Source organism: Ceratocystis lukuohia (assembly GCF_044167205.1).
Source record: "Ceratocystis lukuohia strain C4212 chromosome Unknown Supercontig1_pilon, whole genome shotgun sequence".
NCBI classification, from domain to species: Eukaryota; Fungi; Ascomycota; class Sordariomycetes; order Microascales; family Ceratocystidaceae; genus Ceratocystis; species Ceratocystis lukuohia.
This window is the reverse complement of record NW_027263520.1, coordinates 1,565,776-1,585,741: the sequence shown is the minus strand read 5'-3', so window position 1 is coordinate 1,585,741 and position 19,966 is coordinate 1,565,776. Positions and strand designations below refer to the sequence as shown.

Here is a 19,966-nt window from a genome sequence, read left to right as displayed (position 1 = left end):
CAATCAAAGTGGATGTGTGTGGCGTTCTGTGGCGCTCTGTGGCGCGCTGATAAGATAAGCGCCGCCCAGAAATGCCAAAGTGTCGTCATTGAAGGGGAGCTTGACCACGAAGCTCTAGTGAGACTTGGGCTCTTACCCTCAAACTCAGCTTTGCAATGAACATCGCCTTGTTCTTTTGCCCCTTCTAAATTCTGCCCAACGCCCCGTTTCTTCAACCTCTCGGCTTGCCACTATCTACCAATTGTCCCTTGTCTGAGATGGCGTCACCCTCATCAGATATCCAAGATGCGGCCCAGAACCTAGCCAAGGAGGCAGATGCCGACATGCTCGAGTCGGCAGTTGATGAAGCTGCCAAGAGACTGAACTACAAGCTGTTGAAAGAGAGCTTTGTCTCTAATTTGACTGGAAGCTCCATAGGAGACATCAACATGGTGACTATAGTATCACCCGTAAGCCACCTCTCTTTGTCCCCACGCGCTAGTCTTTCCAGTCGTCTATTACATCGCTATTGCACACCTCCATTTGGCTTGCGGCGCTAACATCCTACCCGCAGCTTGCTGGCTCTCTTTGGGCCGTACTCCAATCGCGCCAGGGATTCTTTGAGCCATATGGCCTGATTCCTGCTCTGGCTGACTACATGATCAACATTGGAACTCTTCTTCTCTCCGTCACGCTCTATGCAGATCAGGCCATTCTTCTCAATCTAGCCGTTCTAATTCCTACCGTTATTTTCCTGCTTCTTCCATCTTCAGCTGCGTCCAAGAAGAAAAACAGTCCGTCCGCTGCGACGCTAAAAAAAGCTGGCCTGAAGCCCAACGTCTCGCGCACGGCGAACAAAGATGGCCATGCTTTAGGAATCAAGCCGTTCATCACCATGTACCGCGGCTCAATGATGGCCATGACGGTTATTGCCATCCTGGCTGTTGACTTCCGCGTTTTCCCGCGCCGCTTTGCCAAAGTCGAGACTTGGGGTACTTCTTTGATGGATCTAGGTGTTGGTTCTTTTGTCTTCTCCGCTGGTGTCGTTGGTGCAAGACCAATTCTAAAGGAGAAGACATCAGGTGTTAAGACAGGAGTCATCACGCGCATGCTCAGTTCGCTTCGCCACTCGATTCCGCTGTTGATTCTAGGCTTTGTGCGGATGATCAGTGTCAAGGGCCTAGAATACGCCGAGCACACAGCCGAGTACGGTGTACACTGGAATTTCTTTTTTACACTTGGGCTACTGCCCCCCTTTGTTGCTCTGAGTACTGTACTGTACAAATTTGTCCCGTCATTTGCTGCACAGGCCATGATCATTTCGGCAGCCTATCAAGCCGTTCTATACGCAACGCCACTACAAAACTACATAATCATGGCCGAGCGGGTCGACCTCCTGTCAAAGAACCGGGAAGGCATATTCTCCTTCATCGGATACTTGGCCATCTTCCTCGCTGGCCAGGACATGGGCATGTGGGTTCTACCCCGGTACATCAAGCCCCAGGCCTCGTTGAGCCCCGCGTCACAGCGCAGCGCTCTCTTGAAAACCATGTTCATGTGGTCAGCTATCTGGTCTGTCCTGCTCGTTGCCACCACTCACTATCACGGCTTGGGACTCGCTGTCTCACGCCGTATCGCCAATCTACCCTATGTGTTGTGGACTGCAGCCTTCAATACTGCACAGGTAATGGCTTGCTGCGTCGTCGAGACCGTGTTTTTCCCCGCCGCACACAACCCGCCAGCTTCAGACCTGCGCACAGAAAAAGAGATTCATGATGCGGCAACTAGCAGACTTTTCAGGGCTATTAACCGAAACGGCCTGGCTATCTTCCTCGTTGCAAACTTGCTAACTGGGCTAGTTAACATGACTGTGCCGACTCTAACTACTTCAGCTGGGTTGTCGATGGCTATCTTGATAGGGTATACAGGAGCTGTTTCTGCCGTGGCATTGGCCTTGGACCACTTTAATATCACAATCCGACTGTGAGAGACAAGAGATGGGAGACAAGGGGCATGTAAATATAGCAAATACCTCGCAAAACAATACACATATGCATGTATGATAATACGGGACGTACGTACGCCTGCACAAGAAGCGGGGATTTATATGGGCTGCATATACTAACTCATGCGTGCTAACATGTCTCGGATACACACCCTCACGGGTTTTGATCTCATGTGCATTTCGACACGAAGAAAACACCCTATGCCTACGCACACAACACATGTATAATGCATCTATCTCACCTTGCGGGCGGCATGATGCATGCAGATAGCCAGCTTCAAGGGAGGCGGCCGATATCTAGAGAACTAATAGTACAAGAAAGCAGGTTGTGATTAACCTTTTTGTTTCCAGGTGAGTCACAAAAGGGACATTTCCATATGGTACTGTGCGCGCAATAGGGATTAGGGAGCGCTGGTTTTATAAAATACCCTCCCTACTGCCGGAACCCCGGGAACTACCACACTGTGTTGATGGAATTTACAGAGAGTCCGGAGGCATGCTATGCTACACAAAAGAGGGTCTGCCGGTTTAGGCGTTCTATATTCTATGGACAATAATATTCCATGCCTCGAAGCAAGACAAGGAGGTCCCCCCTCGAATATCGCCTAGAACTGAAGGGGACCCAGTGGCCATCAATGAGTTTTTTTTTTTTTTTTTTTTTTTTTTTTTTTTTTTTTTTCGTTTTTTTACTCCCTTGTGGGCAATTCTAAAGCGTTAGATTCCTGCTGCTAGGAGAAGGCTTGAGGGAAGAAAAGGAGAAGCGTTGCGGTGCATAAACAAGCTATGAGTCTGTTATATTACCAATATCATGCGCTCATCGATGGTTCGTCTCTTCGGCCTTGGAGAAGTCAAGAAAGACAGACCACAGTAGCAGGAACACATAGCAATACACACAGACAGCAAAAACAACAGGCTGATACAAAGCTGTAAAAAAGAAGAGAAGGATGCTGTAAAAGTTCAGGACGTGTCAACGGATGTCCAAGGGTCTAAGCGAGGCGGCGAACCGCGTTTTGCTTTTTTTGTCCTGTAGCCTGACCTTTTGTTCCTGTTCCTTTGCTGTAATGGCTTAGTGTTTGTCCAAGCCGGCCTACGTATCATGATACAAGAAGAAATTTGCCGTGTTTTGGCTGTTCATTTATTTGTCTTACGAGCTAGAAGGGATGGCATTATGTTGCATGAGCCAATGTTCTGATATATCTATATATTGTTGAAACAGGCGGCACTAGAGGGACGTTCTAGCATTCGAGGGAGGAAAGGGTGGTGGGCGAGTGTCTGTGGGAAAAGAGAACGAACCGCGTGCTAATTTTAATATGGCGGAGGGGCGCGGAACAGGGCAACATGTTCTTACACAGCGAACGGCATTGTGCATTTGTTTTATCAGGGAAGTAATACCAAAAGAACTTTCAAGGCCAAGACATGCAGAGATGAGGAGGGAGGGTCGGGTTCGGTAACCCTAGTTTGTGTTTGGCTAACCCTTTGGTTGTGGTGTCGTATAGCTATGCATATTACGCAGTAAGGTTGTTTGTTGTATGTATCGGTTGCATGAACATCAAGGAGATTACTTCAAAAAAGAGATCGACAAGGTCGATGCCTATAATGTGCGTTTACCAAGCGTTGATCACCTAGGGCCTTGAACGGTCTGTTGACGCGTTATTTCTCCGCTTTGCCGTGGACGTTGACGTCGAGTTGTGTTTTGGTTTTTACGCCATGGCGGTGTTGTATCCATCAGTCAGTCAGTCAGTCTTCTTCGGTTTTATTTTCTTTGTATCTTAATAAGTATCAACGTCGAGATACGCTGTGTTTAAAAATAGTGTGTTGCAGTTTTGGTGGCGGCTGTTGGCAATGAGGCAGTACTCATATGCAACGCTCCCCCTGGCTATAGTAGCAAGCTCAATGATGTTGTGTGGTGTTGGTTCCTGAAAAAAAAAAAAAAAAAAAAAAAAAAACGTCAAGCTGAAAGAGACAACAGCTTAGTGAGGGCCGCGTACAAAATGCGGAGAGTTAGAGAAGTATTTTCATCTCGGCGTTTCAATGCTTGCGACAGCCCGTTTGATGGCTTTACACGAAGGTATGCAAGGGGCCTGCAAGCATGAGGAAGAGGCATTTATTCTAGAACAGCATCCATCTTTTCATGGCATGTTGTGCTGTTGGTGAAGTTTGGTTATCAATCAAGGACTCGAACCAAGCAGATTGATTGTAGTTTTGTTGTCTGCTTATGCTGCTGCTCAAATCGGCCTTACCATTATCTAGGAGCCTCTTTGTGGTCTTGCTCTTGCTGGCCCTCAAGGTTCAGGTCAAGCTGTCTTGGACCACGGGCTGGATCAAGCGCTGGCAGTCCAAGTTTAACCGCTGCCCCTAACAGGCGTATAGAGTGCGCATAGGTGAATCAGCAGAATCAGCCAAGCCGGCAGAGTCAGCAAATTGTGCAGAAAGTACTGTTGGTTCGGGTAATCCCCAAGGTGTGTATGCTAAGATAACTAATTTCGGACAAGAGGGTTCGCCTGTTATTGGCATGCCCTCTTCGTAGGCATTTGTAGTATTTCTCCGTGGAGGGACATAAACCCGGAGCTAACACATCTCTATTTAAGTTGAGCTAGGCGAGCAGAGAAACAGAGAAGAAAAGCGACTTGGTGCGAGTAGTGCTGGTGCCAATAATAATGACGCATTAAAACCGAGGTTCTAGCGGCATTCCACGGGCGCTCTGGGGCTTGGCCTTGGGCGACTTCAAGGGGACTAGAAGTGCGTGAGCTGGTCGCTGTAGCTGACTAAGGTTAGCGGCAGGCGCAAGGGAAATTAGGAGGGTCCAGGGTTTCGTTGGTATCTCCCAAAGCAAGATAGCAGGCTGGACAATAGCAGGAAGGAAGCCTGGGAAATATGAGCTGGGAGAAATAGGGGACTGTTGGCTCTGGAGCCTTAGAAGGAGGAGGGGAGGAGGGAGGAGAGGGAGGGCCGGGATTGGGGGCTTGTCCGTCCATTTCGAACAGTGATGCTGGGCAAGGAGGGGCGGGCTTTGCCCTTTGCAAAGAAAAAAGGCAGCAAAATGATCCGAATAAAGAGCAAGCTAACGGCATGTTTGTGTGCTATGGGCTTCGCAGAGGAGGGGGGGCTATGAGCTGCGGACCTAGCGACTAGCCAATTATAGGTATACGGGGACCCAAATGTGAAACGCATAGCACAATCAGCCATAGCATAGTCAAGGCGATGGGGAGGTGAGGATGCAATGAGGCAAAAAGAAGCGGCAGCGGGAGAAGAAAGAAGGACAGCGCATTATAGCTCAGCTCAGCTTAGCTCATCTCATCTCATCTCATCTCATCTAGCTGTCCATCTCGACGTGCTCATAGGCTGTGAGAATCGCAAAAGCAAGTTCATCTATGCTCTATGCTGCTAGCGGGCTTTTGGGTTCATGCCGTGCCGTGACTGAGACTTTGCAAGATTGTTTTGTGAGCGCCCCTTTGCTTTGTCTTATATTTCCCAGCAGATGGTGATAGTCTGCCAGTGCTGGGTGGCAGGGGCTGGGCTTAGTGCTCCCTCGATCCGTTCGTGATTTCCGGGCTGCCATAAGTCTTTTGTTGCGCCGGGCTAATGACGAGAGAACCCGCTAAGCCAGTCGAGCTTGGGGCCTGGGCACTAAATGGTGGTGCCAGACCAGATATGGCTTGCGCTGCGAAAAGGCAGTCAGTACCTGAAGGGATTTGTGGTTAGCTTAGCTCTAGTGTGCTAGGGTTTATGCAGGCGCAAAAGCTCCGCAAGCAGGTACGCGAGTGGTACATGAACGAAGCTGCCAGGGCTGGCTGGGGGGGGGGGTAGTGCTTGCTATGTGCACGTGAAGAGTAACCTGCCTTTTCCATCTTCCATTTGATCCAGTGCAATGCAGACAGGAAGAGCTGGTTTTTCCAGAGTGCGCTCTGGCTCCGCGTCAAGTGTGGTCGCATCTGTGTATTCACACTTGTGCAGATTCTGACTTTTGATAGGCGCTGGGAGGGCCGCTGGTGGCTAGGCTGGCTGGTGGGGCTCCGAGGGTGCACTGCGGCACTAGATACCTAGATACAGCAGAGGGCGGGACAGTACAGTGGGCTACAGCACCTATGACACGCTACGAGCACCCCCGGCTTGGTCCTGCAACCCGCCCACCCCCATGGCTGCTTTAATTATTCCTGGCTGTCTTGTTCCTTCAATATCCGGCTGGGCTGCTGCGCAGGGTAGCCTCTTCTTTTTCTTGGGCTATGTTTCCTTTGTCCTTGTGCGCTCGCTCGCTCTCTCCAGGAACGACTCTAGCTTATTTGGTTCCCCTTTTCCTTTTCTTCTCTTCTTATGCTGTATGGACATTCGTCCCCTTTGTATTTTTTCTTTCCTTTTTCTTCCTTACCGTGCTGTTCGCTTTCCTTCCACGCATAAGAGAAGGATCAGAAGAAAAAGAAAAAAAAAGAGTACGGACCTGCATTCTTTCTTGCGCTGGCTTCTGCTACCACTGGCGATAAAGCGCCTCTTTTTATTACCTAGTTTTGTTGTTGTCCTACTGGTGTTGTCAGCCAATCACTGACCAGCCTCCAAATCTCCACTTCTTCTTGACTTTGACTTTCTTGGCTGGCATAAAGGCGCGTCTCAGCAATAAAAAAAGAATAAAGGTAAAAAAAGAAGACCCAAAATCTCCTTGGGACAGGCCCCAAAAAGGTGTTCTTTTTCCTTCTTTATTCGTTAATTCTCTTTCTCTTGCCCATTCTCGCTCTTTTCTTCATTCTCGCCGCGAATGCCTTTGTCGCCGGTCTTGTCTCATCTCCCGCTTCTGATGCTTTCCTGTCGCTTCTTGCGCTTTTAGTTTGCCTATTGACTGTTCGTTTGTGTCCTTTCAAGCTGCCCGTTTTGCCGTGGTCTCGTCTGTTTTCCTTCTCTCGCCTTCGCCCATCCAAACGCGTCGTGCGCCCCCTTTATTTTGCGACTATTCCACCTTCGGCATCCAATACGCACAGTACCATAATAGTCAGCCCAACGTCAGGTCTCAGCAGCGGCGCCGTTCTTTTGCTTGAATCTCGACTTCAGACTGGCTCGCATCCCCAAGCCATCTTTTTATTGTGCGATCGATGCATGTGCTGTACTGTGCATTGTCATATTACTGCACACTCAACCACTTCGCCAGCGGCCATTCATCCATAAGACGGCCTCTTCGCTTTGTCGCACCCGTTCGTCCAGTTCGTTCGGCCCGTCAGTAGTCGATCTCTGCCCCTTGGGAGTGCATCGACGGTGCTGAGCTTCCTGTCCCAGCCTCGCAGCATCTATCGCTGTCGCTGGCGCGATCAATTGCCCAACCAAATCACAGTAAGCTGCAATCAAACCCCCCCCATCCCCAAAGACAGCTCTGCCGCTGAGAGGCAGAGCCCATTCATCACAGAGGCCAGCCATTTGCGCCCTGTATCTCATCGTGCATCCCGTCTGCATCTCCACTCCCCAGGGCCGCCTTTTTAATTAAAAATACAGGTCGCTTCTGCGTCTTAAGGCGCAGCTTGCCTGCCCTTGTCTCCCTTCCGCTGCTCATCGCTGCATCTGTGCTGGCTTTCTCCTGGCTCTACCTTTTTTCTTCTTTCCCTTTTTGTACAGCCATCGATGCAACTCGTTGGTATTAATCCACTCTCCCGTGCATGGCCACCGCTGCGCTTGCGAATTTGACTCCTCTCCCCCCCCCCCCGGACTGCTGCAGTTGCAGATGCAGACCGCAAGTCAGGCTCTCTTGATAATCAATGACAGGACAGCCCTGTTTCCCACCAAATCGCCTTCACACCCACTCATTTGCAGCTTTCTAACATTTTCTGACCGCCAATAGCATCCCATCCCGTTGGGCTCTTCACACCGCGGCGTTGACGATTCTGTTTTCGAATTCATCGTGTCTCTAAATCGGCTTGAGACCACTGCCACCCATAATAAGCCCTTCCTCAGCCTCGCTGTTTTCCTTCATTGTCTTGCTTTCCCCCCCTTGTCTTGCATCGATACTGCTTCCGTCTTTTTCTTTGGCACTCGTATAATCGCCGCCTCCAGTCTTTCCAACGAAAATGGCCTCTCGAACAGCAGTTGCGAGTCCCGTGACTCTGCCTGCCACCGCTTCTCCGGATTGCAACTATCAGCCTTCATCTGCAAGACGCTCTGCTGGCCCCCCTGTTGCGCCACCGCGTAGCTCATCTACTAATCACAATGGCTCTGATGCCTCAGCATCATACCGCGAAACGGACCCAAACCGCTATGCCCAAGGCGTCAACGACCCTTCAAGCCAATCTCAAAGTCAGACTTCTCGGGCCAGGAGGTCAACGCAGCAAGATCCACCTGCGCGCTCGAGCAGCTATGGTAGCCAACAGCCTCAGTCGCAAGCCCCGGCCACTTCCCCGGCACAATCGCAGCCTCCTGCCCAGCCCCAGTCTCAGCACTACACATCTCGCCAGCAGCAACATCCACCAGCCTCATCGCCAGTTAAAAACGCTGTCGAGCAACCACATTCACATCCTTCGCACAATGCCACATCTATACAAACTGGACAGCGCGTCCATGAGCCGCTTCTTTCAGCTGATCAGCTAGTGCTTGATGCGGCTGCACCCCAGGCTACATCAAAGGCTCACCCTGAGGAACACAACAGCGAACAGCGCCGTAACGGCCGTAGTGGAGGCCGCAACGCCGGTGCAAGCTCAAAACGTGACAAACATACGAAATTCAATGACTACATCCTTGGTAACGTCATCGGTGAGGGTGAATTCGGCAAAGTCAGGCTTGGTTGGAAACAGAACTGTAGCAATCAGGTATGCATTATCACCGTGACCAACAACACTAATGCGGAGAGGAATCGAAATTAACTGAGCATGTTGAAAAAAAAATAGGTCGCCATCAAGATTATCAAGAAGGAAAGTCTCGGAAACAACCCTGCTCGTCTATCCAAAATACACCGCGAAGTTAATATCCTTCGTGGTCTTCAGCACAACAACATCGTCCGGTTGTATGATATGATTAGCGACGATAGCCGCATCGGCATCGTTCTCGAGTACGCGTCGGGCGGCGAGCTTTTTGACTATATTCTCCGCCATCGATACCTCAAAGACAACAACGCCAAGCGTTTGTTCGCCCAGCTTGTTTCCGGTGTTGGCTACCTCCACAAGAAGGGGATCGTGCACCGTGATCTAAAGCTGGAAAACTTGCTTCTTGACCGCAACAAGAACATCATTATCACCGACTTTGGCTTTGCCAACACATTCGATGCCGATGATATACTCAGCGAAAAAGAAGAAGAGCAGCTTGGCGACCGCGAGGTTATTAAGCGTTCTGGCCTTGATCAAATCAAGTCCAATGGACACCGTCGTGGAGACCTTATGCAAACTAGTTGTGGAAGCCCCTGCTACGCTGCCCCAGAGCTCGTTGTGAGTGATTGCTTGTACACTGGACGCAAGGTTGACGTCTGGAGCTGTGGCGTTATTTTGTATGCCATGCTGGCTGGCTATCTCCCCTTTGATGACGACCCGGCAAACCCCGAGGGCGACAATATCAACCTCCTTTACAAGTACATCGTCAACACGACTCTCACATTCCCGGAATATGTTTCCCCTCATGCTCGCGACCTGCTGAGGAGAATCCTTGTGTCCGACCCACGCAAACGAGCGGATCTGTTTGAGGTTGCTCGTCATTCATGGCTCAGCGATTACGAGAGTGCTGTGGCCTGGATCACAAGCAACACTACTTCCCCCGCCGAAGTGCAAGAAGCCTCTAAAACTGTCGAGGAGGATGTGCCTGGATTGGGCCGCAGTGCTTCCGTGCGCGAATCCTCCAAGAAGTCTCAACCCCCACCTGTTGTTGGTGGGCTGTCACACAAAGGCAACGCTGACGTCGAAAGCCTCGATTCTTCGACTGCTACTAGTAAAGCTGCCAAGCGCCGTACCGTTCAGGTGGAATATGTTGCACCCTCTACACAGACCCAACGTGAACGGATAGAGTACACTGGTGGCTCATCTACACCCAAGACTGCCCCTCCCGCTGCCGTGGCGGCTGCGTCACGCAGTGCTACTGGGCGTGTGTCTATGGATGCTGCGCATGAGAAGCCCCTTCCTAAGGAACCTGTCTCCGCCAGTAGAGACCCCAACTACAGATCATCTCGTGTGTCAGTGCACGGCAGTGCACCCGTTACCAGACATGCCCACAACCGGTCTAGTGCTTCAGAGGCCATGTACACAACTATTCCCGCATCGGCGCGCCCTCACACTCGCACTGGATATGGTCAGCCCGCCCCTCCCGCTGTTGCTGGCACCAATGTGCACGGTAAAATCCAGCAGCCTTTGGCTACCAGTGACTCTGTAGAAAGTGCGACACGCCCTGGAGTTCCTTCCAAGGTTGCCATGGTTACTGGCTATGGCACCAATGGACAGCCCCCGGTGGCAGCAGCCGTTTCCAGTGCTCATCGTGGTCACAAACGCTCTAATACCATTGGCGAGATCAGCTCCAAGTTAATTGGCCGTAGTGGGTCAATCTTTGGCAAGAATCGCAAGCGTAATGATACACAGGGTGAGAAGAACAACCGTAAATATCCCCCAATTAGTATGTCGAGCCAGATGATGCATGACGAGATGGGCCCTGGTCGTCCATCCACTGAGTCTAACCGTCGCTCGATTTCGTTTGGCCTGGGTAAGAAGCGCAGTGGTAGTATCTCTGGCAGCCAGCACTCTGGTGGACGGTCTCGTCGCTTCTCGCTGATTTCCCCATTCAAGGCTATGGGCATTGGAAGGTCGCAAGCTGCACAGACTGACTCATCGCCTACATCGCCCTCGGACGCTGAGTCTTCCAACATGCTATCGACCCAGGACGCCGACGAACGTCGCCAGGCAAACCCTCACATTCACTCCCACAAGCCTACTGCCTCGACCGGAGTTCCCTCTTCATACAGCTCCGGCAACACTCCAGCAGATGCACAGTGGCGCCCTAATGCTATTCCACAATATGTGCAAAATGAGACTATGCTTCATACTGGCTCTGAGTCGTCCCTCGACCAACCCGGCATGAAGCGCCCGAACAGCATGAACCATTACCCTGTACAGTATGGTGAGCCCGGAGAACAGGACCACCATCGCATGGTCAGTAGTAGAGCTTCTAATGCGCGCGGTGTCCTGCAAAAACCGAAGCGCGGATTTAACGACGCGTACGATGATGAAGTCAATGGAAGTGGTGCAGCACGTAGAGTCATGGATTTCTTCCGAAGAAGAGGCAAGGCCAGAGAGGCGGCTGGCGAGCGGTAGAGAGGTGAATCCCGCCGCGCTTTCTCGGTCCAAGTCTGTTCGCAGTATGAAACTAGTGCCATGGAGCGGAACAGGAACATTGTTGGTAACAGTCACGACATTGCAACCGTGACGGACACCTATCCTTGTGGCGCCATGCCTACTCCGACTGCATCGGCAACTGCCAGCTCTGTTAAGGACGGATCTAACCGCCCTGTATCATTCACATATCTGTCTCCATCAGCCTCGCCTCTCCTGGTTCCGTTTTGTCCTGCTCATGGCCGTGCACGCGGCCAAGGTAGCAGTCGGGCATTTCCGTCTACACAACAGACTTATCCAGGATGTTCCAAGGGAGCGGCGACGCCTTCACGGCTGCGGCCCTGCAGCGTTCCGAGTTTTTCGTTTTGCTATACACGGCGTCATCATCATGTTTACACTCTAGGCTGACTGGGCTATGCGTTGTTTTTTTCTTTTTTTTTTTTTCTTTCCTTTTCTTCATTGGGCTGCTATTTGTCTTCCTCTCCCCATATCACTGTGTCTTATCTCCTCTCAGTGTCTATTATTGTTCCCCCGCCTGTCTCTAGTTTCTTCCCACTCTTGTGCTTTTTTTTTCCCTTCATTCGTCCTTGACTTTAGGGGTTTCTGTGTTTTGCTCTTCTACCTCTTAACTTGGTTGCGTTATTTCTCTTTCGACTCTCATATCTCTCTTCCTTGTCCTTATTGCTTTCGCTGGTTTCCATCCATCTTCATATTGTCTATTCAATTTTGCCATATTTTTCTCTTTCATTGACTTCTTGGAGCTGCAGAAGGCTCTCATTTTTTTTTCTCACTCTGCCTCAGGCCTCTCCTATATATACAAGACATGGGAGACTAGAGAGGGCAAGCTTGACAGAAGAGGAATGTCTGCGTGCTCGAGCTTTTTCTTCTTGATGTCTTGCGCATCAACGGCCTCCTGCATCTTCGTTGTATTCTTGCTTATAATACCCCTTTTTGCCTCTTTTTAATTGCCTACCATGTTGTTCTTGGCACTTATTGGGTCCCATCCCTCTGTCTTTCTCATAATATTACCTGCTTCGTTTTTAATCAGGGATTTTAAGTCTAGTCTTGGTTGGTGGAAGGGCTTTTGATATTTTAATTGCAACATAGAATTTCTCCCTTAGGTTTGCGAATTTCGTAGAACGTACGCTGTTGTAACTCAGTTGACCATTTTAGCCGAATATTTCCCGAGGAAAAGCTCGGCAGAGGATCTCTCTTCCCAAAAAGGAAGTAGGCCGTCATGGAAGCATGTAGAATGTTCCCCGCTATTCCCGCACCTTCCATGTAAGTCGCAGCAAAGTTGACCAGCATCGAGAGACTTCGAGAAGTATCACGAGCTTTCAAGATATTTGTAGAGACTTCAAGGCCAAGAAAGATATTGCGGAGAGAAGGCGGGGGAAATGCACTCTTTCATGTATAAATAATGGCAAAATGACCATCTCTTCTGGCTTTCCGAAATCTTTTTTTTTTCATCATAGAATAACAACATCAAGATCCTCTTCTCAATTTAGCCAACACTTCTACTTGTACTCGCAATTTCGAGTCCATCTTACTTGTTTCAATAATCAGGACAGTTCTCACAACCTTTGAAACTCTCACAATGGTTTACTTTACTCCTTTTGTCTCTCCCGACGCCTTCTCTCCATTCAGCGTGCTCAACGAGTTCGAGTCTCCGGTCTACCGCCAGCCTCTTGCTCTCTCCACGCCCATCTTTGCAGCTCCAGTCTACACCCCTAGCTACTGTCGTCCCCGCCGCCAGCGAGCACCAGTACGCAGAAGTGTAGCCTCTCCCCTCTCTCTAGAAATGCCTTCTACCTACCGTGCCATCACTCCCCGCCTAGTCGTCAAGCCCTCCTCCATGTTCAAGCCGGCTCTGCAGCCCAAGTTCGAGATCCGCGATACTGCGGATGCGTATGAGCTACATGGGAATCTAGAAGGTCTAGATAAGAAGGACGTTGAAATTGAGTTTGTCGACCCACAGACTCTGACCGTTTGCGGCCGCGTACAGCGCAACTCCTTGTCGTCCACTGTGCCCGCCACCGCGGACAAGACTGTCGATGCCGAAGGCCAAGACACGCAGATGAGTGTCGACACTGAGCCTGAGACTTCTCCCTCTGCGGAGCCTGAGACCCGGGCTCCCCGTTCGCCATCGCCTTCAACCTACCGCAAAGCAACTGTTGAGGATAGCCCCGATGAGGACGACCGCCTATCCATCACCTCCATGACCAGCACACGGTCCTCTTCTTCTGCTGGCGAGAAGCGGCCCATCGATTTTTCTGCGCCCTCCAAATCGCCCAAGGCGGCCAAGGTCTCGCAGCCATCCTCATCTGCGGCTGAGCGCGCCATATTCAAGGCGCCCGTTCCTTCTGTTCCTGCTAAGAAGACGCCCCCTAAAAACACTGGAAACTGGGACTCGGAGCGCAGCTTTACCCAGTTCTCACGGACTTTCACTTTCCCCGAGAGAATTCGCCCGGATCGGGTCCATGCTACATTGAACGATGGAATTCTAAGCGTCGTTGTCCCTAAAGCGCGCCAGGAGGCCCGCCAGGTCATCATCTTTTAGAGCTAAGGAATTTTTGATTTATGGCTTGAGGTTAACCTAGTTTGATTTTTGGGGCTTAGCAAGGCGTTTTCCAGGACCCTATTACTTAATTTTTGTTTTCTCTTTTGGTTTGCTATGTTGTTCTATTAGCACAGCGTCTTAATATATCCATGACTAAATTTGATTTTTTTTTTCCTTTTTTGTTTTCGCATGTCATCTTGAATAGTTTATCCAATCCACTATGCCGTAACTACCACATGGAAGTCGAAGTCAGCCTTGCCAATTAGATTAGTTTGAGACAAGGCTGACAAAACAAAGACCTTTCTGAAAGCAGAACGCCAAGCCAATTTGGACTTTAGCCTAAGCAGCCGTAGTCAAAGAAATAAAAGAATCGTACTCATTCCCGCTGGATAATATGATGACCTCATCGTTTATGACTTGATTCGCAATACAAGAAGAAATAGATACTGTTCTCCCGCAGACACGCTAAGCTTCCCAGCCATCTAACTAGATAAATATATAGATAGCACAGACGCTTCTATCATCACATCAACTCGTTTATTCTACATCTCTCTCCCTCTAACCTCCAACTCCATCCAGTTTTCCTGTTACTTCTCCAAAAATGTGCTTCGGAAGCAAACAAGAATCTACAGACACATCTGGGCCTCGGCCCGCAAAGATAGGCCATTCCCAGAGCACTTCCCTCTCAGTTCCAGTCCCAGCCACCGCGAAAATGCCGTCTTCCAAAAGTCACCAACCCACCAGCCAGGATGTGAACTCGGCCACCACATTCATGTCCTCATCACAGCCCCCATCCCAAGACTACACCGCTAAATCTGGCCCACCCCCACAGCAGAACCCCTTACAAAACTTCGTCCCACCACCTGGCCCCCCGCCTACCCATGACTCTAAGGGCCCTTCCCCGGCTTATGTCGACTACGCACCACCCAACGGACCACCACCACCAGCCAAGGAGCCCGAGGCATGGGAGCTTGCAGTTCCCGACACCTCGTTGTTCCCGCCGCCACCGGCTTTCTTCAGCGGACACGATCGCTCGTGGACGTCTAACGCCGAAGAGGTCGAAGCCAATGCCGGCGAGGACTGGTGCGCGCAAAACCCGCTACAAACTGACCTCGCTGCGCCACTCTATGTTTCCAAGGTGTTGCAGTCGCGCAACTACGCGCTTCGTACGCCACTAAGCGTTTCGCAGGCGCAGCATGGACTCACAGGCACCTCCTCCGCTTCACAGGCCATCAACACGGATACGGGCGTGTGGAGCCTAAAGACAACAAAGAGTGAGCGCGATACGTCATGGGTTGCTATGCCGCCCGTGTACTCAGCTGAGCTGGCATCCACCAGCCAACAGCCCATAACCACTATTTACTATGAAGTAAAGGTTAACGGCCCGTCAGGTGGTGGCAAGCCTACAGTGGCCATTGGGTACTCGGCTCTGCCGTATCCCGATTGGCGTCTACCAGGCTGGCACCGTGGAAGCTTGGCAGTGCATGGTGATGATGGCCATCGATACATCAACGATCGTTGGGGTGGGATGGAGTTCACCAAGCCCTTTAGTCAGGGCGAGACTGTCGGTCTGGGAATGCGATTCGAGCGGGTTCCTGGAGAGGTGACAGGGCCGCCCAAGGTGACTTGTTTCTTCACTCGAAACGGACGTCTGGATGGGGTGTGGGATTTGAATGAGGAGGACGATTCCGAGGTTAGCATTTCGCGGGTTGGACTACAGGGACATCACGATTTATGCTACGTCGTTGGAGCATATCAAGTGGTAGATGTTGAAATTATCTTTGATCCAAGCAAATGGCGCTGTGATCCATATGCACTCATCCTGTAACGAGGACTTGGCTAGCTTTCATATTTAGTAATAATATACAAAGGGTATTCAGTAATTTACACGCCTAAAGGCCTAGAGGAGGTAAAAAGAATTACCTCCCCGCCCTCTAAAGGCGATCTTTTTACCACTGCGTAAGATCGCCAGGCTTCGGCTTGTTCATGCGAATCACTTTGTCGCAATTGAGTAGACACAAAGGGTCAAATGCCGTCTTCATCTTCCGCATGAGATCGACAGTAGACTGCCCTAGTTCATGGGGCAGATAGTCGCGTTTAACAAGACCAACACCGTGTTCGCCCTAGCCAATGCAGATATGATCGTTAGCAAGTTGTATCTTTCTTTCTTGACCTTTCCTCTGTTGTTCCACAGTGCTATATAGTATTAGGCTGGCTGTTGTACGACTTACAGTGACAGTTCCCTCCATCTCAACAGCGCGCTTGACCATATCGTGCACAACACCCTCGGCAATCTTTCGCTGAGCATCGTTGTACAGGAGAATTACTAGGAAAGAAAGTGTTAGCTCTCCGCTTTGTTCTAAATCACAATGTCCCGTACACCTACAGTGGAAATTTCCATCACCAACATGGCCAACAATGCTGCCAAACAGCCCACTCTTCTTAAGGCTGATTTTAGTTTCCTCAATCAAGTCTGGCAGACGTGTCATGGGCACGGCAACATCGCCGGTCCACACACGATCGCCCTCCTTCTTGACCGCCATCGTGCTCCACAGTGCCTCCTTGCGCGCACTCCACAACTCGTGCTGCTCCTCGACCGATTTGGCAAACTCAAACGACTTGCCCTGGGCCTGCTTGGAAAGCTTCTTGGTAGTCTCAATCTGCTCCTTGACGGCGCGCTCAGTTCCGGAGAACTTGAAAAACAACGTAGGCGTCTCGGCCCATTTTCTAGAGGTCATGCCAGCCTGGTTAATGCACTGCATCTGGTTGTCATCGAGAATTTCGACAGCAGCAACAGGAATTCCATGGCTGACTACCCTGCCTACGCAGTTGGCAGCATCACGGATCGTGGGGAACGAAGCCACAGCAACACTAGTGTGCTCAGGCACAACAGCCAACTTGAGGGTAGCCTCAGTCACAAGACCCAGAGTACCTTCCGACCCAATAAAAACTTTAGTAAGATCGTACCCAGCCGAGCTTTTGCGCGCTCTTTGGCGTGTCTTTACAATTGTCCCATCTGCAAGAACTGCAGTCACACTGAGAACCCACTCGCGCATAGTTCCGTAGCGGTAGGCGTTGGTACCACTACATCCAGTCCCAATCATGCCGCCAATCATAGCCCCCGGGCCAGGGTCAGGGGGAAGAAAAGATTTTCTTTGCGCAACTGATCATTGAGGCTCTCCCACCCAACGCCAGGTTGGACAACAACGTCAAGATCATCCTTATGAAGCGCTACGATCTTGTTCATGTGAGTGAAGTCGACACAAACGCCTCCATGGGTAGGCGTGTAATGGCCTTCGAGGCTGGTCCCGCCGCTAAATCCCACCACGGGGATGTGGCGCTTATGGCAGATCTTCATGATGTCGGAGACTTCTTGGGTAGTCTGTGGAAAAAGAACCATGAACGGCCGGTCATCCGCTTTTGCTTGGTGCGCCGACCACGACGAGGTAGAATGGAAGTCAAGGTCATTTTTTTCCGTGCTAACACGTCCCTCGCCAAGCAAAGTGACAAAGTCAACCCAAGCAGCCTGCATGTTCTCGACATTGGCCTTGAGTTGAGGCATAGTAGCTCGTCCCAGGGGCAGGGTAGACTCTTCGCTAGGGGGGTGAGGGCGAAGGCCGCCAAGATAATACGAGGATCCGGTTGCAAATAGGAACACTGCGATGCCGAAAATATTAGCACTGGCATTTCTACCGATCACAATAACCCTGCGTAGCAGGGATACAAAGGCAGCTTACGAAACGTAGTGTACCACATTTTGGATGGCGCTGTATCGTCCTTTCTCCACCTCTGACGATCTGCTCTTTCCCTCTCCAAACGCTGGCCAATACTGCCCATCATCTGGCCGGTAAAACTTCTGCCCAGCCGTTCCTCATTAGACGGCGGGCGATTCGGAGTGGGCTCCTGTGATGAAATTGCCCGGGTTTGTGTGCGCTGGATGCTGATAGTAGCCGTGGTGGGAGCGCAGGAGACAAGCGTGCTGCGATTTTTTGATGCTGCAGGGCCATGTTGGGCTGGGGCTCGCAAGCAGCGAAGCGCCGTTTGCGCCGATCGAGTTTGCGGGCGCATCATTATTGCTGTTTACCACTGTCGGCAAAGTCGGCCAAATTTTGGAATTGGTGCTGTTGGTGATTTCGTCAAGATTTAGGTTGGCGATGTCGGTCAGGCCATGTGCATGTTTTCGTTTTTCGTTGCTATGGCACTTTTTTTGGCGGGGTATTCGCCTATATGAGTAATCTAAGAAAATCAAGGAAGGGTTATCGGTCTGGAATTGGATGTATGAGTATATTGCATCGGGCTTGGACTCAAGTCTGAGTCTAATTGTGTAGCAATTGCTACAGCACACCAGTCAGATAGATAATCGAAGCTATATCTAAAGCCTATCATGAACACACCTAAGATGTGTGTGAGTGAGGCCCTCGTCTAGCCAATCCCAGCTTTGTGGAGACTAACCCTTATTCCTTGGAGTTTATATAACCCTACTTATCTCCTAAGTTCAGAGAGCACTTTGCTTGCTAAGCTTGTCGACGGGCGGTCAATAGCTCTTACTGGGGTAGAGATTTACTGATTGTTTATTGGACGGAAGCTTGATAAAATAGTGGAAACCTTGGCTCCCAGCCTCCTGATATTATTTTCTGCCAGCCTAATCAGCAAGCAGCTTCACCGCCCTAATAGGCTAGTATAAATAAGACGCTGTTCTGCCACCATTTGCTCAATTTTTCTTTCTTTCTTCTTCATACTTACCTTGCTTGGGTTCTGGGGGATCAAGAATCCTTGGGACCATGGTCGGAAGCCTGCATTGCACATCGTGGAGTTTCCGGTCGTCGATTGCCCTTCGTGGGCCATCGCGAGTGGAATTTTTGATTTTAACAACTTGTTATCAAGTTCTATTTTTTTCTTTTTTTTTTCGTTGTATGCAAAGCTTAATGCTTGGCTATGAGGAAGAAATTTGTATTTTGTGAGCTCGCTATCCAAACATGCTGAACATGTTGGGTGATTTGATAAACTTGTAATGGTGGCTGGAATTGATGTGAAGGTAGGGGTGATGTGGCTTTTTGGGTTTATCAGGGCGAGTATGTGATGGCTTGCCTGTTAAAAATTAAGAGAATTCCTATTCGCGCATCAAATTTCAATGCCCCACACACCGAGCTATTAAACCAATCACATGACAAATCTGACAACAATCCAGCCAATCACAAAGGCGTATTAGCTCCACCTTCAACACCCTTTCTCTCCTCAATTCAAGGTCTACTTTGGGTCTCTTGCGCTGAGTGTTGTATGCAGCCTCCCCTGTTGTGTCTTCTTTGGTGATATTGGCAGGCAGTGCTATTTGCCGTCTTTCCGTCTTGAATTGTCTCCATATCCCGCTGATCCTATTGTCATATTCCTAGTGACTGAGGTGGCGCTGCACTGAGCCAGTTGGATGGCGGGAGCCTTGGTCTGGTGAGCCATATTGCTTCTTACAAAGGCCAGAACAAGAGCGTATAAAAGGTGGACCTGAAGCCTGTACGCCTGCAATATAGCGGTGTTGCTTGGCAAGAATATCAACACAGGTATACGAGATCTAGCGAGGGATATTGCCAAGCCAACTTGGTGTATGAATTTGTCGAATACACTCTTCTTGTTTAGCAAGTTCTGGACTAAAAGCTTTTTGGTTATTTCGTAAAAGCTCTGGAATAATATCAAAAACCTTCTTTAACTCACTAGTACCTCTGACCAAATAGCTTTTTAGCTCACAATGTGCCGACTCTGCTAGAGACGTGGTTCGTTCGTAGTTTCTGATATTCTTAGTAAAACAACCTGCCCACTGTTGGCGTACTGGCCAATATTTGCGCTTTATATAAGTAATAACCTCTGACTGATCCTCGAATTCAGTCTGTAGACGGTCCCAGGCTTCAGAAAACTGCCCCTCTAACGACGGAAAAGCCATAAACTTTCGTATGTCATCTAGGCCTTGCTGTGTATGTGGTATTTCTTTAGGAAGAGATGAAGGTATAGACGGTATTTGACGATTTGGTGCCTCCATTTGATCTTCCAAATCAGTAGCAGTAGCGTTAGTATCGTCAGGTGTTGTGGTGGCTTTTTCCGCTTAATCTTTACATGGGAGACGATATTCGAATTGACATAGACAATATAGAGCCGTTGCGTGATATA

The 19,966-nt window shown here is 50.0% G+C and overlaps 5 protein-coding genes across 5 annotated transcripts; 4 read left to right on the top strand and 1 right to left on the bottom strand.

Moving 5' to 3' along the window:
• Window positions 1-257: 257 nt before the first annotated feature.
• On the top strand, window positions 258-1,966 carry HOO65_010398 (GPI-anchored wall transfer protein 1; the record flags this gene model as incomplete). Its single annotated transcript, XM_071005697.1, has 2 exons — window positions 258-449; window positions 554-1,966. 2 exons carry the CDS (start codon window positions 258-260, stop codon window positions 1,964-1,966), a joined length of 1,605 nt encoding a protein of 534 aa, XP_070862220.1.
• Window positions 1,967-8,025: 6,059 nt separating this feature from the next.
• Window positions 8,026-11,235, top strand: HOO65_010397 (Serine/threonine-protein kinase KIN4; the record flags this gene model as incomplete). The annotated part of the gene is made up of 2 exons (XM_071005363.1): window positions 8,026-8,760; window positions 8,839-11,235. 2 exons carry the CDS (start codon window positions 8,026-8,028, stop codon window positions 11,233-11,235), a joined length of 3,132 nt encoding a protein of 1,043 aa, XP_070862219.1.
• A 1,615-nt stretch (window positions 11,236-12,850) lies between these two features.
• Window positions 12,851-13,813, top strand: HOO65_010396 (30 kDa heat shock protein; the record flags this gene model as incomplete). The annotated part of the gene is made up of 1 exon (XM_070999704.1): window positions 12,851-13,813. One exon carries the CDS (start codon window positions 12,851-12,853, stop codon window positions 13,811-13,813), a length of 963 nt encoding a protein of 320 aa, XP_070862218.1.
• A 712-nt stretch (window positions 13,814-14,525) lies between these two features.
• On the top strand, window positions 14,526-15,641 carry HOO65_010395 (Protein ssh4; the record flags this gene model as incomplete). Its single annotated transcript, XM_070999703.1, has 1 exon — window positions 14,526-15,641. The coding sequence occupies one exon, from the start codon at window positions 14,526-14,528 to the stop codon at window positions 15,639-15,641; it is 1,116 nt and encodes a 371-aa protein (XP_070862217.1).
• A 121-nt stretch (window positions 15,642-15,762) lies between these two features.
• On the bottom strand, window positions 15,763-17,884 carry HOO65_010394 (D-lactate dehydrogenase cytochrome, mitochondrial; the record flags this gene model as incomplete). Its single annotated transcript, XM_071005560.1, has 5 exons — window positions 15,763-15,936; window positions 16,045-16,139; window positions 16,200-16,897; window positions 16,999-17,470; window positions 17,551-17,884. The coding sequence occupies 5 exons, from the start codon at window positions 17,882-17,884 to the stop codon at window positions 15,763-15,765; spliced, it is 1,773 nt and encodes a 590-aa protein (XP_070862216.1).
• Window positions 17,885-19,966: the final 2,082 nt, after the last annotated feature.